Below are 14,834 nucleotides of genomic sequence, written 5' to 3' on the forward strand. Positions count from 1 at the left end.
GTAGTTCCATGTAGACATGGCTCCATGAGTCGTTGGGTAGACCTAAAATCATTTTATCACTGGATAGATTTTGATCCTTTTAAAGACTCAGGAATGACTTTTGTGTCATGCTTCTATAGCTCAACTATGGATGTAGACTTTTGGAAGGAAAAGTTATTGTCTTAGGCTTTAAAGATAAGTTTTTTCCTTCATTTTTTAATGGTCATTATCATCACTATTCTTTGATAGTCACCTTGCTGGGGTTTGAGGGGAGCAGTCCTGGGACTGAAACCTGCCTATGCTACTTAGCTGTGAAAGCATGGGCAAGTCACCTGACCTTTCTAGCCTTGGAGAACACAAAACTTACCTTCTAGAGTATTCCTTAAATAATAGAATTTAAGCGGCTCCTGGGTGGTGCAGTTGGTTAAGCATCTGACTCTTGATCTTGACTCAGGTCATGATCTCGCGGTTTGTGAGTTCAGAGCCTGCTTGGGATTCTGTCTCTCCTGCTGTTTGCCCCTCCCCCACTTGTTCTCTCTCTCTCTGTCTCTCTCTCTCTCTCTCTCTCTCTCTTTCAAAATAAATAAATAAAATTAAAAAAAAATAAAATAACAGAATTTAAGTAAGGTTTTATGACATGCCTGACATGAAGAGGACTTTCAGAATATCCTAGTTTTTATTCTCTTTCTTTACTTTGACTAATAAAGAAGCCACAGATCCTTAGTATCCTTAGTTATTTGTATCACCTATGATAGCCAGCTGTGGTCCAGAAAACATGCTAAGGCCTTTGCATGTGCTACTGCATCGAACCCATACAAACCCATCAGGCAACAGGGTATAGTAAAACTATGATTCTCATTTTGTAGATACATGTCCTGCAGCTAGTGAGTGGAAGGACTGACACTCCCCTCCATAACTGCAAAGCCTGTGTATACTCTCAACCACAATACGTGCTCACTCATTGCTGAGCCGTGATTGTTGACAGTTTGGGATTCTCTGCCCTTGAGTTTTCTTGCTGTTGAGGTCTTGCCTTCCCTGACCCTAGAAGCTCACAGTCCCTCAATGCAGAAGATTTCAAACTTTTCTGACCACAATCTAGGTAAAAAGTATTTATGTAACACTAACACACATACACGCACACACACACACACACACACACACACACACACACACACGCACATGCACGTGCATGCACGAATGCAGTATACACTTACATTAACTGAAACAAAGTATTGCTATAAAACAATATTTACCCCTTCACTATGTGTAATGCACTATGTTTCTATTCTGTTTCATGAAAAAAAATTCTGGTCATGACCCATTAAATCTAGTAACCCACTAAGTTGATTTTAGGACTCATGTGTCATGGCCCACATTTGAAAACACTGAACATTGGGTTCAAGGAAGTTCTGGGATGGATGGACCTCACAAGAGGCCTCACTACCTGGTTCCCTTCCGCTGTGAGGAGGCGGTTTTGATTTTTGTCTTCCTTCCTTCCTTCCTTCCTTCCTGCCTTCCTTCCTTCCTTCCTTCCTTCCTTCCTTCCTTCCTTCCTGCCTCTTTCTCTTTCTTTCTTCTTTCTTTCTTTCTTTCTTTCTTTCTTTCTTTCTTTCTTTCTTTCTTTCTTTCTTTCTTTCTTTCCAATTTTCTGTAATTACGAAGGATTAAGGACCATATTGGGATCTCAAGGGAGAAGCCTGGGGACATGGACTTGGCCTGTCACTGTAGCAATTCTCACAGGGAATCCCAAGTCTATGTTTTGGGGCAATTTTAGGCTCTTCATTTCCCCATCTCTAAAATTGTTTTTAAAAACCAAACTACTATTAATTAGCTTATTGGTGCTCATCAGACTTTTCTGGAAACTTTCAGTGAATGCTAGGATGAAATGATTCTGGTTCCAGAGAATAAAGAAGCCCCATAGATCATAGTGATGAATTGTTAATGTACTGAATTCAAAAGTAATGAACAATATATTATCATATATTCTAATAAGCAGATAGTGCTTCAAATAAATAATACAGAATCTTAAGGAAGGAAAAGCTAAAATCTTTTAAGACAAAGTTTCAGTAATAGTAAAATTATGTAAATGTCATTACTACAGTCTGAAACCGATATTTACTAAAAAAAACATTCATTCATTCAACAAATATTTACTGAATGTCTCCCATGTTCAAAGATTAGAAGATATTATGCCAGAACTGTATTCTTAGGAACTAGGAGATTAGCTATTATTTTAATTCCTCTCTATACAACACTACTGCTTTATGGCTTTCATGATACTTCTCGGTAATTTCTCATTCACAACACTGATCAATGCATAGATGTGATAAAAGTACCCTATCATGTGAGATATGAGGTTACTCTCTAAGGATACAATTAGGGGGGTCAACATGTAATAAAGTTACCTCCCCAAAGTCATACTGAGGTGTGAATAAAGAGTTTTGAAAACATTCATATCCAATCAAGTTTTTGGGAATTCTGAATATAAAATCTGGAATCCAAATGAATTATGTCATATATAACCTATGTACTGGAATCTAGGAGTTGATAGTCTCACCTAGGGAGAGGGGCACAAGCCATACAGTCTACGGAGAAGTGTCAGGTTGTGGTTTGGCAGGGGAGGTTGGTACCATTTGCCTGGGTGACACAGCCCTCCAGCACTTTTCCCTTTGCTTTATCTCATGCTCACTAAGCAGTCTGATGACTAACCTGACCTCCCAGGTATTCTGTTCAGGGATGCAGTTCAATTACATGCAAACAGTCTGATCCACTTGGATCTTTCTTTTAACTACCTAAGCAGTGCTCAGACTAGGGCTGATTATTCCCCGCTATTGAGGCAAACCCCTTCTGAGTACTCCTCTTAATGCCCTGTGCATTTGGAGGCCCTTCAGTTTGGCTGGTGGAAACAGGTACCATTCCCAGCCCTATGTGCTTGCCAAGCACTGTTCCCCCTAATGCTCTGTACACATCTTTCCCAAGCCTTGCTAGTTTTCTTACATGCATGTACTCATCGGTTCTCACCTGAGTATCTACAGGGTCCCTCTGCAGATCATAGGAGCTCTCTCTTTTTCTGGTACTCTGTCCTGTGAACTCTAGCTGCTTTGCCCTCTCCAGCCCGTCAGCCGCGTCTCATCCCAGGGAGTACACTGGGCTCTCCTTACATCTCCCCTGCATGACCTAGGTCTGGCAAACCTCTCAAGGAGGTAAGTTGGGGCAAACCACAGAGCTCATCTCGTTTGTTTCCTGTGTCTCTGTCCTTCCTTGTCTGATGTCCAGTGTCTTGAAAATTGTGGTTTCATATATTTTGTTCATTTTTATTGTTGCTGTTTCAGGAGAGTAAAATCTGGTTTCTGTTACTCTATCTTGGCTGGAAATGGAAGTCTTGGTATTCCAGAGACTGAATAGTAGACATGGGAATTTTGGGGAATAGGACAGGAATGTCTCCTGTTATAAATCAATACACTTTTTGTTTCTGTCTATATATGTTTCATTTGTGCATCTAACATTGACTGAGTTTCCAGTATGTGTAGACACCATGGCAGGTGTAGGGATCGTGGTGAACAGCCTTCACAATTTATATTCTTTCATGAGTCTGGTTAGTATTAGGCAATCCTTGAGAGTCTGTTCATGGAAAAACGGTGTTTCTAGACTTGTGAATCTCAAGACCAGACCCTGGAACCTGGAATGTGGTGCTTCCCATGTCCGAGGGACCAGGTGGTATCTTTCCGAGGTCTTTATTTCCTTCTGCTAACTGCAATACTAATTCTGTTTTAATTTGTGAAAGGGGGAAGTTTGATTTATTTAGCATCGATGAGTCTTCTTATTTTAATGATGAATCTCATTTCAAAGAATAAAGTACAGAAAACTTAACATTATTTCTGATTATAATAATGATTGTAATTGAAGTTTCAGTACCAAGGAATACTCACATACATATATATTCACAGACCATATGTACATATACATATGTATGTGTGCATGCGTGTGTGGGTATATTTATATATATACATATATATGGTCTCTGAATATTTTTTCTGAAGTGAACTTTGATGATATACAATGAAGCAGTTTATGATGTATGAAATCATTACAATCAGATGATCACTTTTCTCACAAATTCTAAGATAAATATCTATAAAACAAATGTTTTCATGAATCGTATTGAAAAACTAGTGCTATCCATCTGGCAAAGATACACTTAACTCCAAGTTATACTTAAAAAGCCAATGCACTTACCATATGTCTCAATAATTTTAAGGTAAAATTGACTTGAAACAAGATGTCTGGGACACATATACCATATCCAGTTGCCCAAAAGTTCATCTGTTAACCATTGTTCTGGCAAGGAGCATTGCTTTTTTTTTTTTTTTTTAAGTAGAGACTAACTCAGTTTTGTAAAGCTCAACTTTTTTTTTTCTTACATAAAAGACTGTTCAACACTGATAAACTTTAATCCTCTTCAAATTTAAATTAAATTTGTCTCCAATATACAATCTTAAGGAAAAATATTCCAGGAAAAAATTTAAGTATAATTTACTTCATTTATACTGTAAAACACTGAACAAATGAATATATTATTCCATGGAGACAAAGTGACTTTCCTTTTGAAAGGAACTCCGCTCTGTTTGTTTACTTGGGCAATCTTTTATCAAGTGAAGCCATTTCATAATTCAAGTCAGCCCTCTTCTGTACTTTGGTGAACTTCTTCCAGATTCTTTACTGTGATTCAGATCCTTATAATGAAATTTGTGTTGAAGTAATAATATAAGATCACAAAAAGTACGGCAACAAAGGGGATACATTTATAGAGAAGTATGTTTTAAAGCTTTGTTTTCTAAATTCTAGACTCGAATTAAACCCTATTAAATTACTATTTTGACATAATGTAAAAGTTTGGTGTCTGCATATCTGTTATTTTCTCCTAAATGTTAACTTACCCTCTTAAGTTACTGAGTAAAAGTATATAAACTGTCCCTTGTTACCTTTCAGGAATATTGGGAATACATATTGAATGATGTATGTGAAAAAAGCTTTATGTCATTAGTTGGAAAGGAAGTCTTTCGGTCTAAGTGTATGTTATCCTTCTTATGGAAAGACAAAGCCGTATTTGGTGATGTCACTGGTCTGGGAGAGGGGGCACTGCCAGCCAGAGTCACTGTGATCAGGAATTCTATCCGAGAGAACATATATCAAAGACTGATCAGATTTAGTTCTTTCTACCCTGGGGGTCCTGCCAGATCTCCATGTTCCCATCCAGACACTGAACCAGTAAGTAGTACATAAACCTCCATAGTTATGTGGTTAAAGAATGGAAATCGGCGTAGTGGAAGTAATAATTTTGTAAAAACCAGAATAGAGAATTTTAACAGAGGAGACTGGGGTTGGGAGGCGGGGAGGAAATGAAGTTAGCATGCCAAATAAATGTGTTATACGAGAATCATGTACAAAGAAATACACTCTATTAGTTTGCTCTGTTCATAAAATGGAACTGGTTTAGGGAAAAAGGTTTTTCTACCACTCTTCCCTCCTCTCCATCTCTCTCTAATAATTATTGTTCCCAAGGAAAATTTATGAATTGCTTTGAAAAAATGTCCAAGCTATTTTGTGGCCGCTGTGGTTCAATTACATGAATTTCATTTACCACTGTAATTTTTGTATAATTTCCTCATCAGAAGGGAGTGCCTTTACCTGAAAAAAAAATCCACAAACCAATATTTGAGAGAGTGACCACGCCTAATTATAATAAAAGTTATGTTATAATTTCCACATTAAAATTTTTACCATCTTATGTTCAGTTCACGTTAATGACCCATAGTTTGTTGTGGGATCTTTTAGGGCTGAAGGTGTTACTGCAGTCTATTTTCCCTTGGTGGAAAGGTATACAGAGCTTACCTTCACTGCTCTTTTTGGTGTTTCAGCCAAGATGGGTGGCAGAATTCCCTTGTAAAAACCGAACAGCCTATTGGAGAAATAAAAGATTTTATGTAAAGGAACCAGGCAACAGGTAATTCTGCCTTTGTTTATGGACAAAACAACTAAAGTATTCCCAATTATTCAATGTAGGACACCAATCATGAAGTCCTCTCTTGTTTTAATTCTAAAGTGCAGAGATTATGAATTCTAAATTTTTTAGCACTATGAAATTCAGAAGAATAAATGATACTGAGACTGGAATCCCTAGGTGCATTGCTAAACACAACAATGAGTTGTACCTTACAGCACTTGACCTTACTCACTGTAAGCAATCTTGAATTTTTTCCCTCAATTGTATGGTAGGTAGCTGTCAACAGTTGTGCATTTTCTCCCTTTTTACCAAATGAGGTTAGAGTTATACCTGAGACCTGAGCCCACTAGACCAGAAATTCCTGAGCTACCAAGGGACACAAATCCTTAATTTTAGCTTTACTAACACAAAGGAACTAACAAGCTCTATGGCCATGGAATCTGGGCTCCCAGCCTTGTCTTGAGTTAGTCATAATTTTTTAACTTCCTTGATGGAGATAGAAGGTCAGGGACATATGTTGCTGACAGAAGAAATGTCAAACTTGCTTGCTGACATGCAGTCTTAACAGTACCCGAGATGACGCTGTTGTTGCCAATGTTGAGGGACTTGTCATATATTCAAATGTTTTTAGAAACAAACAAAAAAACAAAACCAAGAACGAGTGCCATATGCTTAATATAAGGTTCATAAAATGTCACCACTTATTTCATATTAGATTTTAAGATCCAAAATTTTCAATTTTGTCTGCCTGGAAAAAATTATATATGCCATACACTCATTTCTTTTTTTTTTTTCTGTTTTCTGTTTTCTTTTTAAGTAGGCTTCCCTCCCAACATGGGGCTTGAACTCATGACCCTAGGATCAAGAATCAGGTGCCCTACCGACTGAGCCAGCCAGGTACCCCTGCCATTTACTCACTTTAAACCTGAAATACATAAATAGAATATTCCTCATTCTTTTCTGAGATAATCAGTTTTATTTCTTTTTTAAAAAATATCTTTTAATGTTTACTCATTTTTGAGAGAGAGAGAGAGAGAGAGAGAGAGAATGAGCAGCGGAGGGGCAGAGAGAGAGGGAGACACAGAATCTGAAGCAGGCTCCAGGTTCCAGGCTGTCAGGGCAGAGCCAGAGGTGGGACTTGAACCCACAAAATCATGACCTGAGGTGAAGTTGGAGGCTTAACTGACTGAGCCGCCCAGGTGCCCTGATAATCAGTCTTCTTGATGAACCCATATATGAGTATAGAAAAGGGCAGGACTCAAGTGTGTGCATTTTAGGATGTCCATTTAACATGGATCTGGAGCTTCTCTGACCCTTCAAGCTTCACTGCAACTTTCTCTCTCTCTCTTTTTTTTCATTTTTTTAAAATGTTTTATTTATTTTTGAGACAGAGAGAGACAGAGTGTGAGCAGGGGAGGGGCAGAGAGAAAGTGAGACACAGAATCCGAAGCAGGCTCCAGGCTCCGAGCTGTCAGCACAGAGCCCGACGCGGGGCTCGAACTCACAAACTGCAAGATCATGACCTGAGCCACAGTTGGACGCTTAACCTACTGAGCCACCCAGAAGACCCTCTTTTTTTTTTTTTTAAGTTTCTTTGAGAGACACAGAGACAGCGCAAGTGGGGGAGGGGCAGAGAGAGAGGGAGAGAGAGAGAATCCCAAGCAGGCTCTGTGCTGCCAGTGTAGAGCCCCACTTGGGGCTCAAATACCCAAAACCGTGAGATCATGACCTGAAAGCAAAAACAAGAGTCTGACACTTAACCAACTGAACCACCCAGGCATCCCTCACTCCAACATTCTTACATTGGGTTCTGCTTCTAGCTGTGCTTCTGGAATAAGAAAGTTAAGAAATTATTTAGCCTAATCCACTTTGCCACCCAAACTAATGTGGTGAACTCTTGCTCTTCCTTGATTCACTGGCTTACAGAGCATACTTCAATTAGGAAAGCAAAGGGCTTGTTTTACAGCTTCTAATTGATAGCTCCTTGAGGGCTGAGTGTGCATTAGTGTGCTTACCCCCAGAGTGATGTGTATATGTAACCAGGACACAAATGTTTGTTAAGCATATGGATTTCATAAAGAGGAAGAAAGGAATCAAATGATCCCCTGATATGGGCTTACTCTACCCTCTGTTTTTTAAAAAAATGTTTATTTATTTGTTTTAGAGAGAAAGAGAGAGAGAGCATGAGTAGGAGAGGGGCAGAGAGAGAGTGTGAGAGAGAATCCTAAGCAGGTTCCATGCCTCCAGCACAGAGCCCAAAGCTGGGCTCAAACCCACAAACCATATCATGACCTGAGCCAAAATTAAGAGTCAGATGCTCAACTGACTGAGTTGCCCAGGTGCCCTGTCTAACCTCTGTTTTTGACTTAATGGATAGTGTTAGATTTATGAATAGGAAATAAAGCAGACACGTGATTTGAAGAACCATGGAAATTCATACTCCTACCTCCTTTCCATTCCAATTTCAACTACTGATGCCTGAAATTCACTTCTAAAATTTAACCATTCTTTATCATTTAAATTTCATTAGAAATTAATTATCACATAATTTTCAGCATGAGAGTGACTAAGCATAGCTTTGGTCTTCCCAGAAGGTAAATGTGATTTTCTTGAGCAGAAGTTCTATATTTCTAATGAAAGACATTAGTTCTGTTCTTTCTGTGCTGAGTTTTCCATATCTGGAAGATTATACCTGGTTTGGGGGAAAAATTAAGAACTTTTAAGTAAGTAATGCTTCCATAACTGAGTGTTCCTGTTAATAACAGAGGTACTTGAAAACCCATAGAACAGAGAACAGTTATAGGAAGAACACTTGCTCAGCCTGGAGAAGAACAATCATAGGGAGAAAGAAACATAATGAACGTGATGATCTCTTAAAAGGTGAGCATGCAGGAATGAGATTGGACTTTTCTGTTTGTTTCCAGGTGGTAGAACTAGGACCAACAGGTGGAAGCAAGAAAAGACAAATTATTGGCCCAGTAGGAGCTTAATACAAGGAAGTACTCCTAATAGTCAGAATTATCTGGACATAGAATGGTGTCTCCTGAAAAATGATGAGTTCTCCTTCATGGTATGTGGTCAGGCAGTCTGGATGGCCACTTGTAATGGATGCCAGAAATGGGATATACACAGCAACAGATGAACTTGCTCACCCTCAAGACGGGTCCACTCCAACCCTCAGATTTTGTTGTTCTAAGAAAAATAACAGGAGGATATGGGAAAGTGCTTTCCTGAAGAGAAAACTCTGCCTTACTTCAAACTTTTGCCTAAAGTAGAGCACTGCTTCTCTGAAGGAGGACAGATATCTTATAAGTAACACAGAAGGTCTTCATTTTAAAAATGATGGGAGAAAATATTAAAAAGAGGTGTAAGGCAGGAGGGAAGAGAGGCAGCTGGGAGAACCATAAGGATTTAATCCGAAAACTGCTGGGAGGTCCAGAGCCCTCTGCTTCAAGTTGGCGATGCTTCCTTGATGTGCCCTCCTTCCCTTCTCTCTGCTCAGTTCCTTTCATGTGTAATCATCCTCCACCACCCCCACCGCCTCCAGCCATCCCACCATCCTAAACTTTCTAACAGCGAATGAACAGTTTTAATGGGAAATTCTTAAGGACCATCTTTTGCTGGCAAATGGGAATTTAGATCTATTTCCTTGCACTGTTTTCACAGTATATCCATGCAATAGTGGACATCTATGGATTAGTCAGGCCGGCACCTCTTCTGCTAAGAACTGTCCTGCCCAATTTTTTTAAGACACTGGAAGCAACACATTAGTACAGTATGACACTGCTTGTAGGCAGCCATTGATTGGGCATCTCACCAATGGATCCAAATGGTATTCCATCTCTTTGCCCCCTGATCCAAGCTAGACCTAGCAGAGTTCTTCAGGATTTGGGAATTAGAACTGAACAGGTCAGTCTCGCCCTGTGTGGTTGACACTCTAAGATATAAAGATAGCATGTCGATGGTACTCATGTTTTCTGTCATTTGGAGGAGGTCAATCTGCAGTGATAAAAAAGAAGGAAGCTACTGTTTAGGGAAGCACGGAAGCAGGATGGAGAACAGAAGATCTGGTACTGTGAGTATGACCCTGCCGCCAGCAGCTCTTTTTCTTTTTTTTAAAGACTGGTTTTATTTTTTCGGGAGGGGGGAGAGGAAGAGGGGGAAAGAGAGAGAAAGGGTGAGGGAGAGAGAGAGAGAGAGCGAGAGAGAGAAAATCCCAAGCTGGCTCCACTGTCAGCACAGAGCCTGATGTGGGGTTTGATCTCACGACCCTGGGATCATGATCTGAGCTGAAATCAAGAGTCGGACGCTCAACCGACTGAGCCACCCAGGTGCCCCAAGCATTTCCTTATGCTTAGTTACATCTCAGTCCTTATTGAATACTGGCATTTCCCTTTGCTTTTCATTCTTTAAGATACCCAGTATCATTTAGAATAAATTCCTTTTTTTTTTTTTAACCTAAATTATTTTGAGTCGGGTTTATTATTTACAACCCAAAGTCCTGGATCCAGAAAGTAAGTTTCATGACCCCTACAGCCAAAGTGGCTGCTACAGCATCTCCATACCATGCATGCCCTCTCACATGAAGAGCCTTTTTGTCAGTGAAGATTGGCACATGGGCCAATCAGAAGAGTCACACCCAAAATTCAAAAAGGAGAATGTGGTAGGCAAGGGCTCAAGCTGATGAGCTACTTTTTTACTTGATTAGATAATTACTGGAAGTTTTCCTAAGGTAAGGTATGATATACAGATTCTAAGAAACAAAAAGGAATCGTAATGTTTTATGAAGGAGATAAACTTCTTTTTTTTTCTGCCAAAGAACTAATCTTTATACCCACATGTACTGTTCACTCTGCCAACTTTTTCCTGTGTTCATGTAGTTTTGGCTGCACTCTACAGAGCATGTGGCTTACCAAGACAATAACTAGGGAAGTTAGGAGATTTGTGCCACCAATAGCAACATGCTTTATCCAGCTTACTTCTCAAGAAGCAGGCTGACACATCCAGTCTCCTCCCCAGATGAAGGGAAACTGAGATTCTAATGTATATGTAGCATCAATAGCAGTCCTTTTTCCTGAACAGGTAGGAAAGCCACTATTCTGGCTTTCAGTTTTGACCAACATCAGGCCCATTGGAGAACTCTTTGGAAGAGGCATAAGAACCAATGTAAGACCTCCCATAACAAAGCAGTATGAACTGTATGGCAGCCCTCACATTTTGTTTCTCAAAGTTGTTACTTCTAAAAGTTGTGAATTTGATTTTACCTATCCTGTGTAGGAAAATGTTGACTTGTATGTTTATGGACTTTTGTTGATATTGATACAAGTAAAAACAGCCAAAATTCGTCTAAAGCTTACTATGTAGTAGCCACTCTATTAAGAATAAATGTATGTAGGCATATGGGCATATTTTAACCTCATTCAACTTTCATAACAATCCTTTGAAGGAGGTGTGATTGGTTATTTTCTTCATTTTGCAGGGGATGCCTGCTGTCACATCACTGCCAAATAGCATACAGTGACTCAAATCAAGTTCCGTTGTCCTCACAGTCCATGTCCTTGACCATGGGGCTACACTCTATTGCAGTTTTTCTTGAAGTAAATTTGTTTTTATAAACATTTTTGAAAAGTTATTTCTGTTGTAAAATGTCTTATTTTAGGAAAAATCAGTTTTTTAGTCCCATTTCCACTCAGTTCTGTTTTAAAGTAATGTGGATCACTACCTGCATAACCGATTGATTTAGGCTGAAATGCACAAGATCATTTTTTGTAAAAGCTTTTGAGTTGTCGATTAAGCATCTGCTAGTTGGACCAGATTTAGAAAAAAAAAAAAAAGTAGGCCCAAGGACGAATGTTTCTCCCCGCAGGATAAGAGGCATACCAGGATGATTCTGTCAGTGTGGGAGAAAGACAATACTTCAGTAATAGGAGAAAACATTGAAATATTAACACTATGTATTAAAGTAAAACTGTTATTATCCAAAAAGTCAGTGGGGAGCACTGGTGGTTGCTCACCCAACAGAATTCCCTTGCTGTTCCTTGGGGTGCAAGTATTCACCATCCTCTGCACTCAGGCAAGAAAGCCCTTCTGTAGTCCAGGGGTGAAGCAGAATTCTTCAAGCTAATCATGGTGGTCCCATTCCCTTGCTAGTGAATCCTGTCACATCCATGGACATATGATCCAATGCTAGCCCATGAGACCAGTGGTGGGAAGAGAGGAAATGTATGCTGGAAGTCTTGGATTTCCAGCCTAAGGAAAAAATGCACATGGAAAGACAAGTCCCTCTTCTCTCCTTGTTGTTCTAGCTGCATGAGATGCCTGTGTACTGCAGTCAAATGAGATATCATTGCCCACAAACTGAGGAAGTCAGCACAAAGTTGGAAAGGACCTGGGCCTCAATGACATTATTGGACTGTTGAATCGACCAATCCTAGGCATCTACCTCCAGATTTCTGGTCACGTGAAATTAAAAACAAATCTTGACTATCTGAACTGCTTTCAACTACATCTTCTGTTAACCTACAGCCAAAAGCATTGAGAAGAACACATACAATGTACTTTTGGTCTCCACTAGCAAATAGCCTTTGACACCCCCATATCTGAAAAAAGTCTTAAATGGTATTTCTTAAGTCATAATCATAGTGAAGGTGGTTGTTGAATGTTACGCAAAGCATTTTGAAGGAGCCTGTGAGAACCATTTTGAGAAACGGTTTTAAATTCTTTCAGGAGCCCATCAGACATTAGAACCCTATCCTATTAGGATGGTTACCTATGAGAGAACCTCATACCACACATGGAATAAGCTTGTAAGCAAATATCAGGATGGGGTTCCAGGTCTCCAAAGCCATTAATGGTGGTTCATATACTAATGAGAGTTGTTGTTCAGAAACATAACTAGACACAGAGTACTACAATATTGGATCACATTTGTTTTTCATTGTATAATCAAAACAGGCCTTGTATTACTTATATACATCTATAAAACGAAGATCAAAACTAAATTGCACGTGTTCTTCTCTCAAAGACACAGCTCATACATAGCTTATTTGAAATGCAGATTTGTGCCAAACCTCACAAAATAATTTTACCCCTCATTTCCCCCACCCCCATTTTTGAAGTGCGAAACTATTTAGCATATTGGGTGGCTCCAAGGTCGCAGACCAATCAATGAAAAGATGTTGATTGCTTGAAGCAAGGAGATGTGGAATTTCCTTTGAGTTCCAGTTTGTGTCCCCTCTTGGTGGTTCATTTGTGGCAAGTCACACCCTTGAAGAAGTCTTTCTGCTGTCTCTCATTAGTAGAGTCTAATTTTAGGTTATCTTGTTTAAGGTCCAAACTTTAGATGCCCAAACAGACTAGACAGATCCTTAATTAAACATCTTGTACCTGACAACATCTTTAGTCCATTTGGATGGCTGAAAAAAAAGTTACTGGCTCAGTCAGCCTGAAATCTGAAGACTTTGTGGTAAATAGTGGGTAGACAGGACAGTGCTTAACACTCTCAAAATTTGACTCAGGTGAAGAAACCAAAAAGGAGTGGAAATATCACATATTCTGTCTGCTCCTCCTTTTTTCCTTGAGTCACCCCCTTGTTGGTTTTGCTGTTTCTTTCTTTCTCTTTTTCTTTCTTCTTTCTTTCTTTCTTTCTTTCTTTCTTTCTTTCTTTCTTTCTTTCTTTCTTTCTTTCTTTCTTTCTTTCTTTCTTCTTTTCTAATTTAGCATGTAGAAAATGTTTGTTTGGAAGTCATTTGTACCATGCACTTGGACTGTTCCTACAGGCAGGCTGGGAAATTTCCGAAGTTGCTAGGCTAGCAAGCAGGATTTTGGTGTTAGGAAAAACAACATGGGATCTTTTCTTCTTTGTAGCTTCCAAGGAGAAATGGAGGTATGTAGCTGCTTCAAAACTGACCGTTAGAGGGAGTTAAGTCCCGTTGTCCTTCAGAAAGGCTATCCTAAAAACCCATCTGACAGATTACTGAGAAAAAAGAGTATAAGAAGACCGTGAATAAAATGTCTTCCTGCCTAAGAGAGGAAAAGATCGATGTATGAATCTGCTGCCCATGGAAACGGAGGCGTTTCCTGGTTGTCAGAGACAAAGTGCTTTGGGGTCCAAATTGCTGAGACTCATAACCAACGTCCAGCAACCAGAACACTGAAGGCCAGGATCGAGGTGCACATCACCCAAGCCTGAACAGGCCAATTGGAAATTATTTCCAAGCTCTAAAGCCATTTTCAAAGCCACCTGCAGCACACTCACACGTGGCATGAGAAGGATGCTTTCACCTGGATCCCAGTTCTTTGCCAAAAACCTGGCATTCACCAAGTGTCCAGAGCAGCAATAATAGTCACCGGTGAAGCATGAAATAGGAACAACAGGGAAACTGACACCAGATCCCCAGTTGGGGAAATTGGAAAGCATTAACACGTCTGTGTACCTAACAGAGCACAATTACTACATTTTATTTTGTTTCAACAGTCAGAACTTAAATGAACATCACCATTCAGTTCTGTTCTGGGCAATGATCCAAGCTCATCTTTGGTACAGTTGATTTTGAAGCTTTACAGTCAATCATATCTTCACAATTTGTTCTTCTTTCAGGCTTCAGGCATCCTCCTGATTTCCATTTCTTGTTTGGAAGCCTTGAGTCATCTGTTCTGGCAGCATGACCAACCCAAATCAGTCATTTTCTCCAAATTACATTGAAATAGGGATCCTGCTAGTTTGTTTTCTTCCTCCTTTCTTTCACATAATTTTCCCTTTAAGGATCTCCTAATACAAAGCTGATTGAAGGCATACAATATCCTCTTTCTTCTACTCTTGTCAAATCCAAGTTTCTTACCCACATGCTGT

General features: G+C 39.5%; 1 protein-coding gene across 9 annotated transcripts in view; it reads right to left on the reverse strand.

Annotated features, from left to right (window-relative positions):
- The window catches only part of SLC25A21 (solute carrier family 25 member 21), a 485,208-nt gene that overhangs the window by 57,937 nt on the left and 412,437 nt on the right, over nt 1-14,834 (reverse strand). For all 9 annotated transcript variants that reach the window (XR_008299377.1, XM_053224377.1, XM_053224384.1 and 6 more), the window contains one exon: nt 5,872-5,938. Coding sequence is in view for 8 of the 9 variants with exons in the window: in XM_053224377.1 (XP_053080352.1) it covers nt 5,872-5,938 (67 nt within the window). In the remaining variant the exon portion in view is untranslated. The remainder of the gene's footprint in view (nt 1-5,871; nt 5,939-14,834) is intronic.

This window comes from Acinonyx jubatus, chromosome B3, assembly GCF_027475565.1.
Source record: "Acinonyx jubatus isolate Ajub_Pintada_27869175 chromosome B3, VMU_Ajub_asm_v1.0, whole genome shotgun sequence".
NCBI classification, from domain to species: domain Eukaryota; kingdom Metazoa; phylum Chordata; class Mammalia; order Carnivora; family Felidae; genus Acinonyx; species Acinonyx jubatus.